The sequence below is a fragment of the Myotis yumanensis genome, unplaced genomic scaffold (assembly GCF_028538775.1).
Source record: "Myotis yumanensis isolate MYYU_CA2020_CCGP unplaced genomic scaffold, mMyoYum1.0.hap1 SCAF_3, whole genome shotgun sequence".
NCBI lineage: Eukaryota > Metazoa > Chordata > Mammalia > Chiroptera > Vespertilionidae > Myotis > Myotis yumanensis.
Window position 1 is genome coordinate 40,930,348 of NW_027223754.1, and position 23,121 is coordinate 40,953,468.

Here is a 23,121-nt window from a genome sequence, read left to right on the forward strand (position 1 = left end):
ATAAAAGCCCAGGGTCATAAACATTTTATAAAGTTACTATTCCAATAAGGAAGCTTCATTTAAAAATGTTCCATTGTTTGAAAAGGGAGGCTGCAGGTGAGTGAAGTAAAGAGAGTACGGATACCTAACATGGATTGGGCATTTGTGTTAGCATTTAATTTTCACAGCCTTATGAAAAAGCTTTATTATTTTCATGTTCCAAAAGAAATAAGAGGTGGAAATAAGAGGCTGGGGGCAGGGTGAGGTTTAGTAACATGCCGGGATCACCAATCCACTAACAGAAATCAGGTCTGCCTGATTCAAACCCTCCTCTCCCCACTACCATATGAAGAGGGAAGACCAAACACAAAAGGCAAGAGCTTCTAGTTCGTTACTTTCTGTGCCAAAGCTTCATTTGTAAAAATGGAGATAATAATAGCACTGCTCTCACAGAGTTGTTATGAGAATGAAATGAGATACTGCACACAGTGCTGGAACATAGGAAGGTTTAATAAAGGATACCTATTTTTGTTGTTCTTCTTTCTCACATCAGTTTTTCAAATTGCTAAGAAAACATCTCTCTGCTAAGTCTGGTAGATATTCAATAATGCCCATATACCAAAAGGAAGAAAGAAAGGTAAGCATGGTCTATAGTAACACCTCATAATATAAGACTAAGGTAATTTGTTGACTATTAGGAATGATATTTCCTACAAACTTTCAGAAGTCTTATTAACTGGGCAGCTATCAAATGGGATGGGGCTGATTAAATGGAACTATTTTATATACAATGGAAATTTTAAAATGCTAGCACAATATTTTTTTATACTAGTGTTTATGTATGTTGGCCTTGGTCTATATACATAGTTACCTTCCCAAAACACCAAGTGTATATTCCATTCAAGTAACTTCTGCCTTGGCCAAGAGGAAAAAAAAAAAATGCTCAGGTGGGCTGTCAGTAAGCCTCAGGATGAGCACAATCTAATTTTTTGTCTAGGTTAAGAAAGTTAAAATATTGCATTTCAAGCCCTGGTAGGTTTGGCTCAGTGGTTAGAATGTTGACCTGTGGACCGAAGGGTTGTGGGTTCAATTCCCAAAGGCACATACTTTGGTTGTGGTTCCATCCCCAGCCCTGGTCAATGCTTCTCCCTCCCTTCCTCTCTCTCTCTCTCTCTCTCTCTCCCCCTCTCTCCCTCCTCTCTCGCTCTCGCTCTTGCTCTATCTCTGTCTCTCTTCCCCCAACCTCCCTTCCACTCTGTAAAAATCAATGGAAAAATGACCTCTAGTGTGGATCTTATTTATTTTTTTTAAATTTCTTTTTTTAAACATATTTTTATTGATTGCAGAGAGGAATGGAGAGGGAGAGAGAGATAGGAACATCAATGATGAGAGAGAATCATTGATCAGCTGCCTCCTGCACACTCCCTATCGGGGATCGAGCCCACACTTGGACATGTGCCCTGGACCGGAATTGAACCTGGGAGCTTTCAGTCCACAGGCTGATGCTCTGTCCACTGTGCCAAAATGCCTAGGACGCTAGTACAGATTTTTTAAAAAGTATCACTAGATCCAGCCTAGCTTCATGTGTTCTGAACTCTAGAGATCAGAATACAAGTGAAGTCTTTGACAGTTTTATGTCTTGCGTCCCAGGTGATGATAAAGGACAGAACAAGTTTAGTCTACTTGGCCCCTGTCCCTCTAAGCTTCTCCTTTGAGACAACTGAGACGTCAACAATTGCACTGGGCCTTGAAAATGGTAGATAAACAGCAGGACACAGAATTCCTGGGTCAATTTTGGGGGGACACGCATATTAAATGAAATTAGAAGTACTGTTTTCCACTCACACGCACGCAGGCTAACAGCAAAAGAACATGAAGACATTATTGTTGTTGTTAGTGGAGCTGATTTCCTTTCCAATCAGATCACTGTGTTATTTCCAACATGATTTCTAAAGGAAACTGACAGCACTTACATTGTACAATGTGTGAGATCAAGAGGGCAGCGCTGGTGTCATTACACGTCAGCCTGCCCTGAGCCAGGTCCTGCTTCACTTGCAGAGCAAACAGGTACCTGCAAACAGAGAGAGACGGGCGTCATAAACACAGAGATGAGCTATGGAGGGCGGGGAAGGTCGGCACCTAAGTCATGCTCACCCCTGGCAACCTGTCCGCACCGTGAGCAACTAAAAACAAGGTACCAAAAAACAAGGAAAAGAAAGTCCTCAAGGCTGAAATTAATTTCTGAGGCCTCTGACTGCCATGTAAATACTCACAGTTCCCTGAAGGACTGGGAGACACGTGCTGTAATCTTTTCACGCAGTGAGTAATACGTTTCATTTTACATGGGGAGAAGCAGTGGTTAAATATATGACGATTACTTACCACCCTACATATTTTTGCAAGGTAAAGCAAACGATTAACTCTTTTTCACAGAACAATATACTAAAAATGGCTTTATGGCTCAGACAATAACAACAGTTCATTATGGTTAGTTAAAAGCTTTGCAACAGGAAATGGAAAGAGAAGGGTATCTTTTTTTGGTGCAATATTCACTTAGCCACTTCCATAAGTTTCAGCTCTCAGGTGTATAAAAAAATCAATTTATTTTGAAATTCTTTTCTTTATATTGTAGGATAAAGCAAGTAAACACTTTTGGCAAAAGAGAAAAGAGGTATTTATAAAGCAACGAAATTAGGGGGAAGCAGTCAATGTTAAAATTGATTCGAAAATATCAGTATGAACTCATACATTTTTAGAAAAGACATTTAGTAGTTTTGCCCACTGCCTAGAAACAGTGTCATCTCAGAAGTAACTCTTACCAAACAAACCAGATTCTGGCTCCCACCCAATTACCCCTTGGAAGGACACAGAGAAATGTAGATTCCAGGTTGCGGTTTGGGAAGGTGCAAAATGAGTCTGGAATATCTAGCTATGCCAGAAAGCAAGGCAGCTTCCCAAAACAAATGTGTTGCATTGAAGGGGCATCCATTGGCCGAAGTGGCAACAGCTTGAGTAGCAACAAGAATTATTAAAGTGAATGGAAAGTTCAAGATTTCATATGATACTTGTACTTTTTAGCTTATTCCTCTAGCATGGGGTCCTGTGCTCACAGGGAGGGATTCAGAGTGTGATGGGTTTCAGGGGCCTTTGGGGACAGTCTCTGTGGGCTCGAGGTGGCAGTGGGTCTGAAAGATCACACACTTAGTTAGAGGGCAGTGGCATGATGAAGACTGCAGGAAGGACTTGTCACACTAAGTACTCGGACCTTTCTGTCCCAGGGCCCTGGTAATACGAGAAAGAGTTTCCTGGGTACTGATTTCCGGATGACAGTTGTAAGTCAAGCACGCTGGCTGCAATCTAACTTTAGAGATTCGGCAACAACTGTAATCTGAAGCGATTCCAACCAAATTCATGAGCTAAAGGCTAAGGTGTACTCAGTAGGCACTAAATAAAATTAAACCGGCAAACACAAGGAAAATGCTCAAAGCACTCAAAAGGGCCCAGCCGGTGTGGCTCAGTGGTTGAGCTTTGACCTATGAACCAGGAGGTCACAGTTTGATTCCAGATCAGGGCACATGCCCAAGTTGTGAGCTTGATCCCCAGGGTGGGGCGTGCAGGAGGCAGCCAATCCACGATTCTCTCTCATCATTGATGTTTCTCTCTCTCTCTCCCTCTCCCTCCCTCTCTGAAATCAATAAAAATATATTTTTTTAAAAACCACTCAAAAGGAAATGGACTGGCTTTAGGATGGGAGGAGGAAGGAGATGACAGTGGGAGAACTAGTCAAGAAGGGCTTCGCTTCCCGGGACTGCAAATCACACCCATCAGATGCCTGCTTTTATTTTTATTTTTTATTTATTTAAATATATTTTTATTGATTTCAGAGAGGGAGAAACAGAAACATCAATGAAGAGAGAGAATCACCGATCGCTTGCACGCCCCCTACTGGGGATCAAGCCCACAACCCACAACCGGGGCATGTGTCCTTGACTGGAATCAAATCCGGGACCCTCCAGTTTGCAGGCCGACACTCTATCCATTGAGCCAAACCAGCTAGGGCAGGATGCCTGGTTTTACACATGTCCATTTCCATTTATTTCATTTGGGAGGCCTGATTCTTTTTCCTCTTCGGTGTCATGTCCAATTTCTCTGCCAGCCTAAGAAACACCCTTCAGCAGACCTTGCACAGCAGCAAGTACCAATAGGGTCTCTCACCATTAGATTTGATTGACGATGGGATGCCCAGTGAGAAGTGTGCCTACACTCATTAGCATCAGAAAAGCGACTCAGAGCTCTGCAATAAGAAAGCCTGGCGACTTATTTTCCAAAGAGCTCACTCTAGCTTTTAAAACTATACCTAAAAGTCGGTGATTTTCTCCTTTTGTCCATAGGACAGGGTTTTACCACAAGTGCAGTCTGATAATTAGACAGGTACTCAGCTTCCTGTTTAACCACCAAGTGCAATGTAATCTTCCATCTATATTAGTGGGGAGCAGAAAACTGCTCCTGGAAACCTGAAGAATTAACCACGGGGCTAGAGTCGCTTAGAGTCCACCAAACTATACAGTCTGCAGGCCCGTCTCTGTCTCTCTTTTCCACACATCCCTCGTCTAAATTAGCACTGTCCACGCAGACCTTCTCCTAAGCCCCTCCTCACCGTCATCAGCTACAGAAAAGTCCCTGGAATCTCAATGATTACATCATTCCACTTTTGCTTACACGGGATGTTGAGAGTGTGGAAGTCAGCATATTGGATCTGGGAGGTCCTCTTCTAGTTATACCTCGTGACAAAGTGGAGAAGTGATGAGGAGCTTCTAAGTTTCATAGCAATTTTATTCACCCTTGAACCCAAAGAATTCTCTCTTCAGGAAAGATTTTTAAAATATCAGTTAACAGTGGGAGCCAGACAACAAATACTCAAACCCTCTGCATCCAGCTGAGCTGTGTCACGTGGGGGAGTTGCCAGATCGGCCACAGCAGCTGGCAAGACACCGGGCGCACTGGGCCCGAGGGTAACGAGTTGCATGGGATTTTATAACAAGGACCAGAATGGAAGAAAACTGCAAACCTCTAAAGGCAATGAGTCATAAAAATGGAAAAGGTGCAAAACTCATTGCAAAGTAGAACGGGGAGGAAGAGTGGGGGAAAATGGATTTATGCTGCCAAGTTCCTAAGCAGGATAGAGCCCCAGTGGGATGCGAGAGGAAAATCCACACGGCTGACCAACAGCTGGACTCGCCCGCAGACTTATTTCAATATTCTGAGCTTGGAGCAATGCATGTTCCCACGACAGGAAGGCTGGCCCCAGAAACAGAGACACAGTAGCCCCAATAATGACACCACATGAAGACTTGTCGTCGGCCCCTCTGTCTTGTGCAGTTGGGTGTAGTAGCTCCAGCTGCCCCTCTGCTTCAGCGTTCTGGCAAACTGCACAGTTCCCAGAGGCTGACGGCTTCTGCAGTTCCCAGCCGCCTCTAACCGCTTCATCGATGGGAGTAAGTGGAGGCAAACAAGCAGTGGTGACTCATTCAGAAACACAACGCCTTCACCTCTCGCTGGAATCCATGCACCCAATGCCCTTCCTGACGCATCCACGTGATGTCGAGTAGGTGTCTCAAACACAGCCTTGCAGAAGCAAGCTCCTGACTCCCTTCACTCCCAAACCTCTATTTCCCTCCACCCATTCCATTTATTCATCACCAACACCCAGCCAGTTGCTTCAGTCAAATCTAAGCGTTCCCTCTCCTCCCCTCAGTCTCCATTTCCAACACATCACCCAGTTGGATGGACCCCACACACCTCCCGCAAGTACTGCAAATGTAGCCACACATCTCCATTTCCATTCCTACCGCCTCCTCTGCCGCCACCATCTCAGGCTGGATGATGGCAATCGCTTCCTCACTGGATTCCCTGCTGTCATCCTCCCCACAACATCCACATGGCAACTAGTCTTTCAACAGTAAGGACATTCGGGCCTCTGTCCCACCTCAGTGCACTTCGCTCTCACCGTTCCTGCCATGTGGAGCACGTTTTTGATTGACACCTGTCACTTGTTCCTGCCTTGGGCACTGCCTACTTGGAAGGTCTCCCCCTGAAAATGACTGACAGATCCTCGTCATTTCCTCAGAGAGGCAGCCCGGACTAACCAATCTAAAATCATCACCCAGTCACCTTCTCTGCCATCATCCTACTTCAATGACCTAAATCAGGGGGCCTCAAACTACGGCCCGCGGGCCACGTGCAAATACAAATATTGTATTTGTTCCCGTTTTGTTTTTTTACTTCAAAATAAGATATGTGCAGTGTGCATAGGAATTTGTTCATAGTTTTTTTTTTTAAACTCTAGTCCGGCCCTCCAACGGTCTGAGGGACAGTGAACTGGCCCCCTGTTTAAAAAGTTTGAGGACCCCTGACCTAAATAAAGAGCCCTACCATTATCTGATTTTTTTGTTTGTTTATTTAATAGATTTGTCTGTTCCCATCAGAGGCAGACTTGCTTTTTCATCACTATATCCCCAGTGCCTAGAACAATGCTTGCACACAGTGTACACACTTCATAAATCCTTTTGACTGGATATCTTCATCCCTTTCTTAAATGATGGTCAGCCACCCAAGATATCGTGCTCTGTATCCGGGATGAAAGGATGAGAAAGGTGCCATCGCTTTGGTCTGGAACAGTTATGTCTTAAAAGGCAGTGTGGCAAGAATTTGGCTGGTCAGACGAGTGTACCCAAAGGGAGGATACTGAAAAGGGAGGCCTTTTATCTTCACGTGTTCCCACTGGGCTCTGACCTCCTCTAGAAACCCATGTGTTCGCCACAAATTATAAAGGAAGTGGTAGTACTGATGATGATGACAATGATGGTGATGGTGATGGTTACCATCCATGGCGTCCCCCCTGGGTTCCAGCCATTCGATGTGTAATAATGCTTATCCCCGAAACAACCACAGCCAGGCCAGCCTTACAGTCACACGGACACGTGCAGAGGGACCAAGTAACTGGCCAGTCACGCAGCTATCAAAGGCAGGACTAACACCCGAGCCAGGCCCGACCGAGGTTCACGCTTCTCCCACTTGGCCAAGCTGCCGAAGAAACTGACCACAGTTCCTGTCCACCCACCCAGGACAGCGATGAAGAGAAACTCTGAGGTAACATCTTGGCTTCCCAGGAGGGACTCACTTTCCCAAACCAACTGATGATAACGTAGATAAAGAGGGAAACTATGGCAGTAACAGGGAAAGTCTGATCCCCTTCTCACATCACAGCCTTGAAGAAACAAGACTTCATCACTTCTTGGCCTTTGGCTAAGATCAAGGGTAGAAACCAGGCTTTAGGGAAAACGTGGTGCTTGCCTACCCCCATGTTTGTAAGCATAACTGGAAGCGGGGGGGGGGGGGGGGGGGGGGATTAAACTGTTAAGCACAGAGTGGACGCTGGTTACGTAGACCTGGAGAAATTGTTGATCAAATGGACTCAGAACATTAACTTTCGCTTCTCCTCGGCACCCCACTAATTAGCTGGTTTTGTCCAAGTACAAGTTTTAGATCAATAAACAGCCAACACTAACCTTGTGAGTTCTTCTTGGAGTTGCGTGTGGTCAGGTGGAAAGAATTTCACCACAAACCTAACAACAACATGCTTTGGCCCTAAAGAAGGAGAAAAAAAAGCAGTTATTGATTTCCGCTTCAAATGCAATTAAAGAAAAGATTTTCTGAGGTATATTATATACCAAATAATGAGACTCATTCCAAGTAGCCAAGAGTACACCCCAGACAGTGAACAACTAAATCACAATTACTGAATCACACTTCCACACTGTGGGGAAACAAATATCTGTTTTGTGTGGTTTTTTTTGTTATTGTTTTTTTCTTTTTAACGTTTATGTTTAAATTGATTTTTAGAGAGAGAGGAAGGGAGAGGAGAGAGAGAGAGAAACATCGATGAGAGAGAAACATCATTGACTGGCTGCCTCCTGCACACCCCATACTGGGGATTGAGCTGGGAACTCGGGCATGTGTCCTGACTGGGAATTGAACCGGTGACCTCTTGGTTCCTGGGTTGACACTAAACCACTGAGCCACACCAGCTGGACTTGTGTTGTTGTTTTTAAACTGTGACAAAGGTATCACATGGAGGTATTAGACTTTTTCTCTGAAGACTTCAATTGTACCCAGGTTTGAAAGGCATTTTTCTCTTTTAAAAGATGTGCCTAATTAGCTGGTTTTGTCCAAGTACAAGTTTTAGATCATTTTAAAAGGAGATAATGAAAATGTAAATTAGTCATGTAATTTATTATTTTTAACTATCTACAAGGTACAGCTGTTAATGTGTTCATCAAATATGTATGTAGACCTATATGCCAGATGCTCTCCTGAGGTGTGGAGAGAAACCTCAACAAGACCAGGCCCTGCCCCGCCACAGTCAGCCCACGCCTTTTAAGTGCCTTATAAACCATTTATCGATGAGTTCAGACAAAATTAGGAAGCAGATTTGGAAGGGGTGGTAAGGGAGAGATGGTGAAGGAGAAGAATACATTCTGTTTTTAGAATTAAAACAGAACAAACAGATTATAAACTAAAAGAATAATTTGTCATCTGAGACTGTCTGATGTATCAGCTACAATACAAGGGCAATCTTATGGGTTCTGCCGTTTGGAATGATAGCAATGAGTTTATGTTCTATGAAATATAAGACACTATAACGAAATCCCAATTTTAAAAGTTCTCATATGTTTGCTCTACCTCCCACTATCACAAAGACAGATGTTGTATCATAATTTCTATGCTAACACATTCAAATTTAGGAAAGATACAAAAATAGCACATCATAAGGCGAAGATGTCACCAATATACAAAAAATGAGGAGGAAGAAAACAAGGCACAGAAATACCGAAGCCAAGAGAAACTGGGATTGTCCTTAATCACCTAAACATTAACAAAAACCCTGGCATGTCAATTCTGGGTCACAAAATAACAATGAAAAATGGGGAAGATGGGGAGGCCACGCTGTTTCCTCTCAGTGACTTTCACAGACAAGGGGGTTAAAGGAGGGGGCTCAGACCCTTAGAGAGCCTGACGTGAAGCAGATGCTGGCACTCAGTAAAAAGGACTGCTCTTCACACACGGCTAGTCACAGCCCACGGGGTGAACAGGCGCCCAGTGCTGGCCCCTGTCCTCACATTTGCTAATGTGCTAGGAGATTCCCCTCCACCATTAGCAGTTCCGCCACTAGTCGTTGCAGGGACAAATGTCATCATTCTAGACTCTGTGCTAACCCCACCCACCAGGCCTGGGGGCTTCTCTCCGTAATGTGTCTCCCATTTGATCACTGGCCAACCACCCATAAACATTAAACAAACAATGGCAGTTTCATTGTCGGCATCAATAATTGCTTAATTTAAATGACAGCTCAACATCAATTTCAACTGCGTAAGGGCTGTACAGGCACTGTGTGTCCATTTATTACATCCACATAAACTGCTGTAAGTGGCCCGGTGGGGTTTCTTAATGAGACAGAAAAGCAATCCCACGAGGTATTGTGTGCTGCGGGCTCAGCTAAAGAAATGGAGTTTTGTTACCATCCCCAGACTCTGCCCAGTCTCTGGCTGCAGTGAGGAACTATGTGGAGTGACTTTGAGAACAGAGCTTCGCTCTGAACTTGACCTTGAAGCAGCGAGAAAGGAGGCAGGTCCAGTGCCGAGGCATGATGGGAAGGGAGAGAAAAACCAAGTGTTCTCTTTTCGTCCACCTCTCCTAGACCCTCTTTAATCTCTTCTCCAGCAGAGGGTCTAAACGCAAGCCAGGCTCCCTCCAGCGCTGTTTGCCATTCAGAAATTCAGAAGCACACACACAAGCTTGCATGCTGACTTCACAGGCTTTGAAGAGGCAGGACAGAAAACCTTACACCAATTTATGAATAAACGGCTCCACCCTCCCCTCCCCTGCAAAAGCGACAATAAGAAACCCCCGTTCAGACAAGGCAACTCTATTATTTGGGGGCTTAGTAGCATGGTTTAGTTGTTAATCAAAACCATATTCGATTTTCCAAGCAAAATTTTGATTACCAAACTGTTACATATTAAAATTGCAGAACATACATTTTAATAGTACACGAATTCGTGGATGATGAAAAGCAATTATGGGGTAAAATAAAAATCTGTATCACTAAGTGCTTGACGCCACAGGAGGGCCGACGTCTAGAGGAGGAAACTGTCTGGCTTGATGTTTAACAAAACTGTTACACAGACGGTGTATACTTACTTCTAATCTGCTTGACAATAGGTTTTAAGAGATCCAGCCACACCTACAAAAGGAAAAAAGAACAGACTGAGACACAACTTCTCAATGAATGAATGTATTTTGAGTCTTTACTTGGAACTGTTTAAAATAAAGTTTTTTTGTGTACTGGTGTACTGGAGGCTGTCCCTCTTTTCTCCAGAATTCCGTATCTGACATCATCTACCACTTTCACAGGACAGATCTGAATTTGCTAACATTATCCCTAAGCTTCAAAATTAACACCTCTCCTAGACTCAGTAAACTAAAAATTTTTCTACTCTCACTTGTACTTTGGTCACAGTGAGCTGAGTCAGCAAATATTAATGCATGACTGCATGTCTGGCTACAAGCTGAGTGAAATAGGCATGCTCCTTAGTGAAACAAAACACGTGTGTGCGCGTATGAACGGATCGGACAGGGAATGGCTATCTATAGAATACCGCCTGGGCACCAGACGCTATCCAGAAGCTATGTACCTCTAAGAACAAGGCCAGAAGGATTCCTGTTACCCAGGAGAGAAACCTGAGACGTGGAGAGGTTCAATAACTTGTCCCGGTCTCTCAGATCTACAGTGGCAGAGCCAGGACTGAAAGAGGCCTGTCCAACTTCAAAGCCCAGACTCTTTTCACACGTACTCGCCTTGGCATGCAGTTTGAGTGGCAAAATTCTTGAGAGACTGAGAACAGAGGGAGAGAGAGAGCGAGAGAGCAAGAGAGACCAGCTGCCCTTATTAATAAAGTATGTTAACCATATTATCCCATTTCACACATGCTTTTCTTGAAACTCGCCTTGAATTTGTGGCCATTTGAAAAGGGTTCTATGGAGGCTCATATTTACATATATGACAAAAACAAGGTTAATGTGCTTAATGTGAAGATGGTTTTATAAGTAAACTAGAGGCCCAATGCACGATATTTGTGCAAGAGTAGGCCTTCCTTCCCCCGGCTGCCGACACCGGCTTCCCTCTGGCACCCGGGACCGGGGCTTCCCTCGCAACCACAGCTTCATCGGGAAGGACGTCTGGTCTAATTAGCATGTTATGCTTTTATTATTATAGATAGAAGATATGAGAACGTTACAAAACTTTGCCATGAACAACAGGTAATTGAGGAAGAAAATATGACAATGGCTAAGGAGAAAATGTTCAAATTCAGGAGTAATTTTCACTGCAAATGCAAATTTAAATAACCATATACCATTTCCACCCATTAAACTTGCATCCAGATATGCCTGTATGTGCATGGTGCTTATAGTTTCTAACACCCCAGGGTGCAGGGAGACACACACTATCTTACTCTATTGATGGATGTATGAATCGGTACAACATTTCTGGAGACTAATTAGGGAATAATTATCTAGAGGCTAAAAAGTATTCTTACACATGCTCTTTCACCCAGTAATTCCACTTTGGGAAATTATGCACAAAAAGATTTATGTACAATGAATGCTAATAGCATTTTTACAACTATCAAAAATCTTACAATAACCTAAATACATAAGTAAAATGGTCTACGTCTATATAACATTACCATGCAGGAATTAAAAATGATGTTCTTGACAAATACTTATGCATGTGGGAAAATGTGTTTTGGAGGTTAAAAGATGGGTGAGTCTTGTCTACCTCTTAACTGCCTTTTGTATTATCCAAATTACCTTAAATAATCATTAAGAATTCTCATAAGGAAAATAACTAAAAATTTTAAGTTCCCACCTATTCACATTAAACTTCCCCACCACTTTTTCAAATAAATAATATTTTATAATGAAACTCTCATTTCTGTATTCCTCAGCCTATATCACTATCCTGTAAGAGAAAAAAATAGTGGCATTAGTTGATTTAGGATCATCTCCACTGTCAGACCCATAAACCTCAACCTTAATGAAAGAGAATCATCATTCAAAACAGCAATTATCATTTGCAAGATATATTATTTTCCTCCTAAGAATCCTAAAAGATGAATGAGGTGACAAATGTATCTTCCTTTGATAAGAAAACAGATTCAGAGAACAGACGCCCAAAGTTGGAACTTAAACCCTGTTCTTCAAACTCATTCATTAATTCAACAAAATTGTACTGTGTCCCTATGCTAGGCTCTGGGGAACGGTGAGAAAGCCAATCATGGTCCTTACTTCATGGAGCTTATGGACTAGTGAGGCACCAGACGGAAATCAAAAAGCCTTCCCAACAAAAATGGAGAACCTGAGACAAATGAATGAGAAGCGAAGGGGAGTCCCCGCGGACTCACAGTGCCTGGGACAGGGAATTTGACCCAGTCATGGGAGAAGCAGCGGTAGAGGGACTGTTTAGGAAACATGCCCCTGAACGTGACACTGTGCTGAGAGCTGCAGGGGAAGCGAGTAAGGAGAACAGATGGACACACACAGTAAAAACACTTGTCTCGATGCCTGAGGTGAGAGGAAACCGACGTGGCTACAGAGCAAGGCTGGAGGGTCAGCAAGGGGTCAGACCCCACAGAAGCCACGTCAAGATTCTTCATCCTTATCCTAAGAACAAGGCAAAGGGTTTAAGCATGGGGCTGATCCAATCTGATGTGAACGTTAAAAACATCAGTCTGGCAGTATGAGAACAGACAGGGGGAGCCAGAACAGGTTCAGGCTGACCTGCTGCAATTGTCCAGGCAAGAGAGGATGGTATTTGGACCGGGGGCGGCGGGGGGGTGGGGGTGGGGGTGGGGGGGGTGGTTGGTGCGGTGCAGAAGTAGAGCTTGGAGAAAGTGGGGGGATTTAAGATAAATTTAAGAGGTAAAATCCAATGGGATTTACTGATGGACTGGATATGGTAGCTGAGGAAGGGGACAATGACCAGAATGACACCAAGATTTCTACTGTTGGACTCATAAACCTCAACCTTAATGCCCTTGAATTTCATGAGGAAGAGACAGTGTAGAAATGGTGGGACCCACTGGTCCACAGCTGAGAGGAGGCCTGGGCAGGATATCTCCGTTCAGAAGCCGCCGCCACCTGACTCCATGGAGGATAAGGTCGCCTCATAGAGTCCAGAGGATGGAACCCATGAGCACTGAGGATGCCTCCACCACGCAACAGCCAGGAGAAGCACGTGAGGCGGGAAAGGAAGTAAGAAGAGAGTCATGGAAGCCATGGGAAGGCAGAACATCAAGAACTGTGAAAGGTAAAATAAGATGACAACTAGAATATCTGATGGTCAGCTGACTCAGTGATGGGTCAGAAAGCATGGTGGGCGGTGAAGAGGCAGGAAGGATGAAGGGCTTTTCCTTTTAAAGAAATTTTTTTCAATTACAGTTTACTTCCAATATTATTTTGTATTGATTTCAGGTGTACAGTATAGTGGTTAGACAATCATACACTTTAAAAAGTGTTCCCTCGATATTTCCAGTACCCACCTGGCACCACACATAGTTATTGCAATATTATTGACAACAGTCCCTATGCTGTACTCGACACCCCTGTGACTATTTTGTAACTATCCATCTATACTTCTTAACCGATGAACGGCTTTTTCAAGAAGCTCAGCTATGAAGGAGGAGGAAGACAAGAGACTAGGAGTACAGGGGGTAAAAAAAAAAATCAAAATAAGGGCATTGTTTATTTGCTTGTTTTGAAGGCCCTGGGTGCTTTTAAAAAAAAGGGGGAGGGATTGAGACTATGAGCAAGAAGAGATAACCGATGTCCTAAGGGACCTGAAGTGACGTGAGAAGGTAGCTCTGAAACAGAGGGCAAGGGCTTGAGTTAGAAAGAATAGCTCTTCCATTGCGGGGAGAGAGAAAGACAGAAAGGCTAACGGCCAATGCAGTTTATATTTCTGTGCTGGGAAGATAAGAAAGTTCCTTTTTGATGCCTTCTGTTTCCCCTGTAAAATCTGAGAGGCGGTGGATTGAGGCAAGCGGAGAAGTGATGTTGCATGAGACACCGAGTTAACTGGGGAATTCCAGTGGGATTCCCAGGACTTCGGAGCGCCCACTCATGCACCTGCCAACCTGAGCTCTTTGGGCCTCCACGGCTGCCTCGGGAGAAGCACCTCTGAGATCTTTCACCATCGCCAACTCTGCCACAGAATCTGCCTCAACTCTGCAAACAACTCAGGACCGAACAACTACACTCTGGCAACACAGTTGCCAATTTCAGGAACTGTTTTAAAACATCTCTCTTCTGTTTTTGGCATTTCTGTGGAAAGCATCAAAAGCACCGGTTTTGAGCCAACTGAGCATGTGGTTTTAGAACACGTCGGTCTAGAAACATCAGACTGGCCCGAATTAGCCCACTTGGTCGAGCTCTGCAGCAATGATGCCACAGGACATCGATCACATCACAGAAGCCACCGCCACCTGACTCCATGGAGTCTGGGTGGCCTGGGTGAGACCACGGAACCTCGAGAGCCGATCCAGTCACCAGTTAGACTGACAGCTGCAGAGCCCAGAGAAAAGGTCTTGCACACACAAGACTAAATCTACTACGCATGGATGAACTAGAAGGAGCTCTTCTTACTTCTAAGAAGAAAAATAGGGTTGTTGCTTGACTAGCGTTAAAGCACTGAAGTTTGATGTATGGGGAGGGCTACTGGGAAGCATATGAATTGAATCCCATCGCTTCAGACAAATCACTTGTTCACTCAACCTAAGTGGAACAGAAACAAGCTCCAGATGAGGTAAAAAGGTGACAAAGCACCCCAGTCTCCCTTTCCCTGCCCACAGATCGCTAGAGGGTCACAGCTGTCATGATGTATCTCAAACCCCACCCTTCATCCTTTCAACCGAGCCACACACCCCTGCCCTCTCTAAACCACGCCCTGAGCATCAGAGCACAACCGCACAGCCACATCACCTGGCTGCAAAGAGATCTGGTTAAAATGAATGAACTTCTGGAAAGGTCATTCCCAATGAGTGGGACTCACCAAATCAAGGAAATTTTCCCCGCTGGGATTTGAAGGTCTAGTGCAGTGGTTCTCAACCTTCTGGCCCTTTAAATACAGTTCCCCATGTTGTGACCCAACCATAAAATTATTTTCGTTGCTACTTCATAACTGTAATGTTGCTACTGTTATGACTCGTAATGTAAATGTCTGATATGCAGGATGGTCTTAGGCGACCCCCGTGAAAGGGTCGTTCGACCGCCAAAGGGGTCGCAGCCCACACGTTGAGAACCGCTGGTCTATTGGAAGAGTGTGCTAGGGCTGCCAGACAAAGTACCACAGACGAGGCTGGCACTGACAACAGAAATGAATGTGCTCACACTTCCCTGGAGGCACAGGGTGTTGCAGGTTCAGTGTCTTCCGAGGCCTCTCATTGGCTTACAGATGGCTGCCTCCTGGCTATGTCCTCACATGGTCTTCCCTCTGTGAATGCACACCCCTGGTATTTCCCGGGTATCTCCAAATTTCTTCTTCTTAAAATGGTACCAGTCAGATAGGATTAGGGCCCACTCTAATAGCCTCGTTTTAACTTAATCACCCCTTCAAAGACCTCGTTCTCAAGAATAGTCACATCCTGACATACTGGGCATTAGAGCTTCAACATACAAATTTTTTTAGGGGGGAGGGGAGGGAGTGTCACAATTCAGTCTGTAAATACTATCTTCTACAATTTGATTTCAACACAGTTTTCCAGCCTCAACGTCCCCAGCTTGCATACATTTTATTCAGGCTCCCTCTCTTCCTCCAATTCCCTCTTAATATCACCTTCCCCTTTGGAATGTGCTCTCTGCACCGAAACACTGTTAGGTGAGAAGAAATGGTTTAATGCCTAGGTATCAAAGTCAAGGCAACATGAGTCACTGTTCCCAAAAGCGTTCTCTTCTTTCCCTTGATAACTGTTTGCCCCTATTATTTTGATGAGTGACATTTTAGGTGGATTTTGTAGGAAATTGAAATATCTGAGGTATTTTGGAAAGAGTCCTATTAAAAGAGATTGATTCATTTATCAGACAGCGGGTAGGGAAAAGATACTGTTTCTTGAGCACCTACTATGTGCCAGGCACTGAATAGGTGCTTTATACATTCTCATTTACTATTCATAACAATATGGTCATTTTACACAGGAAGGAAGCCAAACTCAGAAAGCTTATTAAGTTGCCCAAGGCCACATAGCTGAAGTTCAACATTTGACTCTAAACCTGTGCTTTATATGTAACAAAATATCCTACCCCTCAAAAAGCTAAAGGACTCAACAGTAGTTCACCTCTCCTCTTCATGTTTAAAAATCAAAACTGCATATAACAAAAATATTTCATCATCAACTAAAATGTATACAGGAACCACATAATATAGTTTATAGAATTATTTTATTAATTTTACATTAGTCTACATTTGAAAGATATGTAAAGAGTGGCTTTCATTTTAAAACCTATTAGGGGTTTCTGCTTCTGGTCAAAATAGAGTAAGAGGAACGGGATCTTCCTACATGAAACACACTGGGGGGCTGGGGATGGGAGGAGGAAAAGGAAACAATACATAATACAACAGGTCTCAATACTTGGGACGCCAGGCAATGTGATTCCCCGAGACAGAACAAAAAAATCACCATCCCTACAGTGCCCCAGCCTTCTGTCTTGAGCGAGTTTCTAGACTGTGGTGCAGGGAGGAAGAACCTGGCAAAATCCATGAGTTAAAGAGATGGGGCTGAGAGTGCAGAAACCACGGTAGTGAGCGTTCACAGGAGAGCCCCAAGGAGTAGAAAAGCTCTCTCTAGAAAGAGCATTTAGGAGAGTGCAGAGGCTTACCCTTTGGTTGTCAGCTTAATATTGATCACATATGCTTATGAGAAAATACCCAAGATTGGGAAAAACAACCTATGAAGAGATTAGAGGTAACACTGCCTTGGTGTTCACATAGGGCCAGGAACACTACCTATTCTCACCAGGCAGATTGGAAGACCTCATGATTCATGGGCTTTGGGTAGAGTGCTAAAGAGGCATTCCTAGCAGCAGGAAATAATTTATTCCATACTGTACACTACACCAGTTCCACCTAACAAGTCTTAAAAGCCAGATGTGGGAGGACTAAATTATTTCCAAATAACTTAAGTGCATCCCAGAACACTCAATAAAATTTATAGAAATACAAAACTATTAAGCACTCAGTAAAATTCATAATATCTGACATCCAGTAAAGAAAATAAACAGGCCCAGCCCGAGTCAGAGTGACTCAGTTGGTACATTGTCCTGTGCACCAAAAGGTTGCCAGTTCAATTCCCAGTCAGGGCACATACCTGGGCTATGGGTTTGATCCCTGGTTGGGGAGCCAGCCTATCGCTGTTTCTCTTTCACATCAATGTCTGTCTGTCTGTCTGTCTGTCTGTCTCTCTCTCTCTTTTCTCTCTCTCCCCTCCTAATTTTGCTCCCCTCCAGAATTCATATGCTTAAGTCCTAACCCCAAGGTGACTGTATCTGGAGATAGGGTCTTTAAAATGTAATTAAGGTTAAATAAGGGCATCAGGATGGGTCCCTGATCCAATAGGACTGTGCCTTTATAAGAGGAAAATCTCCCCCCACCTCTGCATGTGACGACAAAGTAAGAAGGTGGCCATATGCAAGTCAGGACAGGACTCATCACCAGAATCTGACCAGGCTGGTACCCTGATCTCAGACTTCTAGTCTCCGATACTGAGAAAGAAATGTCTTTTGTTCAAGCCACCCAGCCTATGGTATGTTGCTGTGGCAGCCCAGCTAAGTAAGACACCTACCAATGGCGGACTTTTCTTCTGGCATGGAGAAGAATATATAATCAACAAAAGGATGCCAACCTTTTCCCTGAGCTTTACCAATATTTATTGACTAGAAATTAGAATTGTTTTATCAAGTCACTAAGCAATGTAGCTTTAATAAAAGAATAGTGGGCCAGCCTCATGGGTTTCTAAGTTTGAATGGCAAGCATAAAACACAACAGACAACTGAGTGCCTACTATGTATCAGAAATCCTGCTCAACTCATGATTGTGAAGTACCGGTGTTAATCCTTATGGTAACCTTGTACAACTGTCATTTATTAATCCCAGAAGTTCAGAATCTACCCAGCTGCTAAACAACAAAGCAAATGTTTAAATGGAGATTTATAGGCCCCAATGCAGAGCTTTTCCCACGATCCTCAACAGGCTAATGACATAGATTTTAATTATACACCCATCTCTGCAGATGAGGTGTGTGCAGCCACTTGAGTTGGAGGAAGGTAGCCAAGTGTGGCAGAGAGCGCTTACACTGAGGCGGGCATGCGTGTGCATCCTGGTTATCAACCTGGGTTTCCAGTTCACTGTTAAGTAGTGGGCAAGTGACCTCTCTGAGTGTGCTCGCTTTGAAATGTGAGTGATAAAATACCTACCTCGGAGAAATATAAAGCAGGGATTGGCAAACTGATACCCATGAGCCAAATCCAGCCTACCACGTGCTTTGATACAGCCTGTAAAAACTCTATAAAATTCAAACATCCATGCCCATAAGTAAAGTTTTATCAGAATACAACCACACTCATTTGTTTAGATATTGTCTGTGGCTGCTTTGTGCTGCAGTGGCAGAGCTGGATAGTTGCTATAGCAACAGTATCGCCTGCAAAGCCTGACATATTTACTTCCTGGCTCTTTTTGCAGATGCCTAATACGAAAGAGAAATGAGCTATATTTAGGTTTATGGCAGAGTCCACAGCACACAGAAGCTCAAGGACAGGCAATCTAATGTCTTCCTGGGCTTTTACCAGCCAGGTACCAATTAGCTGGCATATTAAGTACAGGGTCTTGATTCCTAGGATCAATAGTGTTTCTACCACGGGAAGACCAAGCAATTTTTTAAAAGCTGATTAAAAAGACTTCTCTGCTCCTGCAGGGCAATCTCCTGGGGATGGCTGCCTGGGCTCAAGGGAACAGCAGGCCAAACTCGCATGTAAGTGCAGCAATCAGCTCCATCAACTGACAGGCCTGAACAAGTCTAGTTCAGGGTAGAGCATAATTGATTCCTTCCTAATTATCACCAGTGTATTTCCAATCTTGAGAAACACATCTCAGACCAGGGGAGAGCACTCATGTCCCTTTAGCTTTTTAAAGCCTTATGATAAAGAATGCTCCGATGTGGCTATTTACATGATAAAAATGACGAGAAAAGGGGCAGAAGGCTGGGATGGAATGCAAGTTGCCTGAATTGACCACCTAGGGAGAAAGGTCCATAACCTTGTATGTCAGAGACGGTGAGGTTTCCCACACATCACACGCAGATAAAGGGGCAGAAAGCATGGTGACAACCCCCATTTGGGCATTGTGAGGCCAATCATGCTTCCTCTTATTTTGGCAGTGATGTGAGTAGCCTCTCAAATAGAACTTGACAGACATAACAGCACACAATGACGACACACACATGTCCATCGCAGCACTGTTCACAGTAATAGAGGGGTGGGAGCAACCTGAGTGTCCACCAACAGGTGACCGGATAAGTAAAATGTGGTGGAACTGCCCAATGGAATATTATTCAGCCTCAAAAAGCTAGGAAATTCTGTCATATGCTAATATGCTACAACATGATGAACACTGAGGACCTTATGCTAAGTGAAATAAGCCAGTCACAAAAGGACAAATACTATGTGATTCCACTGATAAGAGGTTCCTAGAGTAGCCAAATTCATAGATACAGCAAATAGGATGGGGGCTGCCAGGGCGTGGGAGGAGGAGGAAAAAGAAGTTGCTATTTAATGGGTATGGAGTTTCAGGTTTGCAAGATGAGTTACAGAGATCTGTTGTACAACAATGCGAATATAGTTAATGCTCCTGTACTGTAGACTTAAAAAAAATTAAGATGGGCCCTGGCCAGTGGTGCTCAGTGGTTACAGAGTCAGTCAGCACACTGAGGGGTCACGGGTTCGATTCCCAGTCAAGGGCTCGTATCTGGGTGTGGGTTCCATCCCGACCCTTATCGAGGTTGAACGTGGGAGGCAACCAATTGATGTGTCTCTCTCACGTTGATATTTCTCTCTCTCCCTCTCTCTTTTCCTCCCTCCTCCCTTTCTACTCTCTCTAAAAATCAATGGAAAAAATAACTTCGGGTAAGGATTAACAACAACAAAAATAGTTAAGATGGTAAATGTTATGTTATCTGTTTTTGAACACAATAAAAAAAATGATGACAACAATAATATTTCCACAACTAACGCTTTCTGAACACTTTCATAGGCCCCAGGCATGTGCCAATAGAGATCATGTTTGATCCTTTCCAAAGCCCCACAAGGTGGGCACCAAATCTCCATTCTACCCAGGAGAAAAGTGCGGCTCAGTGAGGCCTGCCACCTGCCCCAGTCGCCCTGTGCTGGGAGGCAGAGGGGCGATGTGAGGGCTGGCAGGCTGACCGGAGTTGCTCTCATCTGCCGCTACCAGACCACCCGGCTAGAAAGCCGGCACTTCGACAGAATCTGGGAAGGAGACCAAAACTCTATGACACAGATCTTAAATTGTGAAGCTGCTTTACTGAGAGCAGAGGTAAGGATGCAGCTAGTTTATTGCTCTCACAGTGAGTGGCTCCTCCTCAGGTCATCCAATTAAGACTTAAGCCTTGGCTTTTCCAAAATAGGTTCCCTAAGCTGGCCCCTGGGTGCTTTTCGGTCATTATTTCTGCTCCTGTGTGCTTTTATCTCATTGCACTTCGGGGTAAACTTTTATTTTATATATACACGAATACAGGTTATACACACACATATAGAAAATGTACCTGTGAAAAGTGTAGAGCTCACTGAATTTGTACAAACTGATTGCACCCACAGAACCAGCACCAAGGTCAAGAAGCAGAGCTTGCCCAGGATCCCAGGAGCCCTTTGCGTACCCTCTGCAATCTCTTACACCATCCAGATCAATTTGTCAAAACAACCCAGTTTTATATTTTATGGCATTAGCTCACGGGTTGGAACTTTGCTATGGACAGGGAGCGAAATATAGATATATGGCAAGACTGGAATGGTGACCGAGAGCACAGCTGTCGTTAGATAGGCTCGGACTAGAATCCCAGCTCTAGCATTTCCTAGCTGTGCGCCTTTTAGGAACATGACTTAACGTCTTTAAGAAAAGGGGTTTATAATGGGCCTACCTGGAACGAATAAAATACTCTGAGCAAACCTAATACGATGCCTCGCACAGAGTTTATTACTCTCCAGAGCAGATGTTGGCAGATTAGGGCTTTCTGTATTGTCAATAAAGTTTTATTGAAACAAAGTCACATCCACTCACTGTCTACTGTCTGTGGCTGCTTCTGTATTACAAGGGCAGATATGAATAGTTATGGCAGAGACCCTCTGGTCTGCAAAACCTATATAGGGTATTGACTAGCTGGTCCTTTACCAAGAACATTTGCTGGTCCCTCCTTTAGAATGTGAGCCATGTTCACTGTGGTACCACAGGGACTGGGACGGTCTGGCATGTGATAACCACTCCTGTGGATGCTGTTATTTGTATTATATATGACAAACACTATTTCTTTATGTCATCATTATTGGCTTTTCTGAATTTGGCAATTGAACGTATTTCTAAACAGCTCTAGAAAGAAGCAGTGAGAGCACAAAAATCAACCCAGATAAAATGAAAGAAGTCAGCCCCGGCGATGCCCAGGAAGATCAATATGTTTGTAAATTCTAGCAAAAAGAAGCACCCACAGATACAGCAAAGGCACTGAACTCGGAGTCAGAGGAACAAGACCAGAATCCCAGCTCTGCCATTAGCTAGTTGGCTGGCCCAGATATGGAACAAGTCTCCAAGGCTCAGTCCCCTCGTCACTAATTTACAGTTTAGAAAGGCAACTCCAGCTGGACTGGAACGGGGCAAGATATACTGTAGGCGAAAAAGCCATAAGGACCCTGCAGTAATTCAGGCAGGGTTGTCAGAAATAAGGAAATATCAGGTCTTCAAGGGCTTTGAGAATCACTATTTTCACATAAAATAAGTTTATGAAACAATGTTCCATAGAACTTGCAACATCATATTGTTATTATTTGTTTCCTCGTCTGTCTTCCTAAAGTTGTGCACTTCTAATGAATGGAGACCATAGCTACTTCTTGCTGTCACTTTAGATTACGTGTCTTCTACAGGACGAAGAGTGATGACTGACACAGTGTAGGCACAAAATCATTCTTAGATGAATAAATGAACCTGGAATTACATCCGGCCCCTCGGTGGTCATTTGCCACATCAGAAAAAGGCCCGGGAGTCAGGGAAGCTTCAATTTAACGTAAGCACTAGAAAATGGGCAAAGAGTATTTAGAGGTAGGAATACGTTAAGAAAACAGAACTTGAGCCCATTTCTAGGTACATGACAGATTCACTCATTTACCACCTCCCTCCTCTCCTCCTTCCCTGCAATGCTGTCTTCCCTTGCTCTCTCTCTCTACGCCTTTGAGGGTCCGTCCTTGTTTATCCACCCCTTAAATGCTGGTGTTCCCCTCTTGCCTCCTACTCACGTTCTACTCTCTCATCTAGTTTCAGAGCTTCAATTACTACTTAAAATAACTTTAGGATTCTTGGTTTTCAGCTGGGATCTCCTTCCTGTGCTCCAGCAGATACACCTACGGGTACTGCCCACTGGACATCTCCATGGACGCCCGACTCCTCATGTCCTGGTGGAACTCGTGTCTTCACCTCTTTACAGACATGGTCTCTCCGAGGCTTTGCCTCTCCAGTGACTGGCGCCACTGTCCACCCAAATGGCAAAGTGGGAAAACCCATGTACACTGAGCCCTCTTCCCCTCACACGCCATTCCATTCATTCATATCCCTAACCCCACCCCCCAAGCTCTTGAATTCATCCCCCTCACCCCGCTCCAGCCCTCTCTGTGATTCTCCCTCGGTTCTGTCTGCACCATCTCCCACCTGAGATGCTGGGAGCTCCTGACAGCTTTGCTGACTCCACTCTTGTTCTT

General features: G+C 44.2%; 1 protein-coding gene across 4 annotated transcripts in view; it reads right to left on the reverse strand.

Moving 5' to 3' along the window:
• Nucleotides 1-23,121, reverse strand: part of FARP1 (FERM, ARH/RhoGEF and pleckstrin domain protein 1) — a 271,468-nt gene that overhangs the window by 70,440 nt on the left and 177,907 nt on the right. For all 4 annotated transcript variants that reach the window (XM_070408693.1, XM_070408692.1, XM_070408691.1 and 1 more), the window contains exons 4-6: nt 10,240-10,282; nt 7,548-7,626; nt 1,953-2,050 (exon numbers count right to left, since the gene is read on the reverse strand). In XM_070408693.1, the coding sequence (XP_070264794.1) occupies nt 1,953-2,050; nt 7,548-7,626; nt 10,240-10,282 (220 nt within the window). The remainder of the gene's footprint in view (nt 1-1,952; nt 2,051-7,547; nt 7,627-10,239; nt 10,283-23,121) is intronic.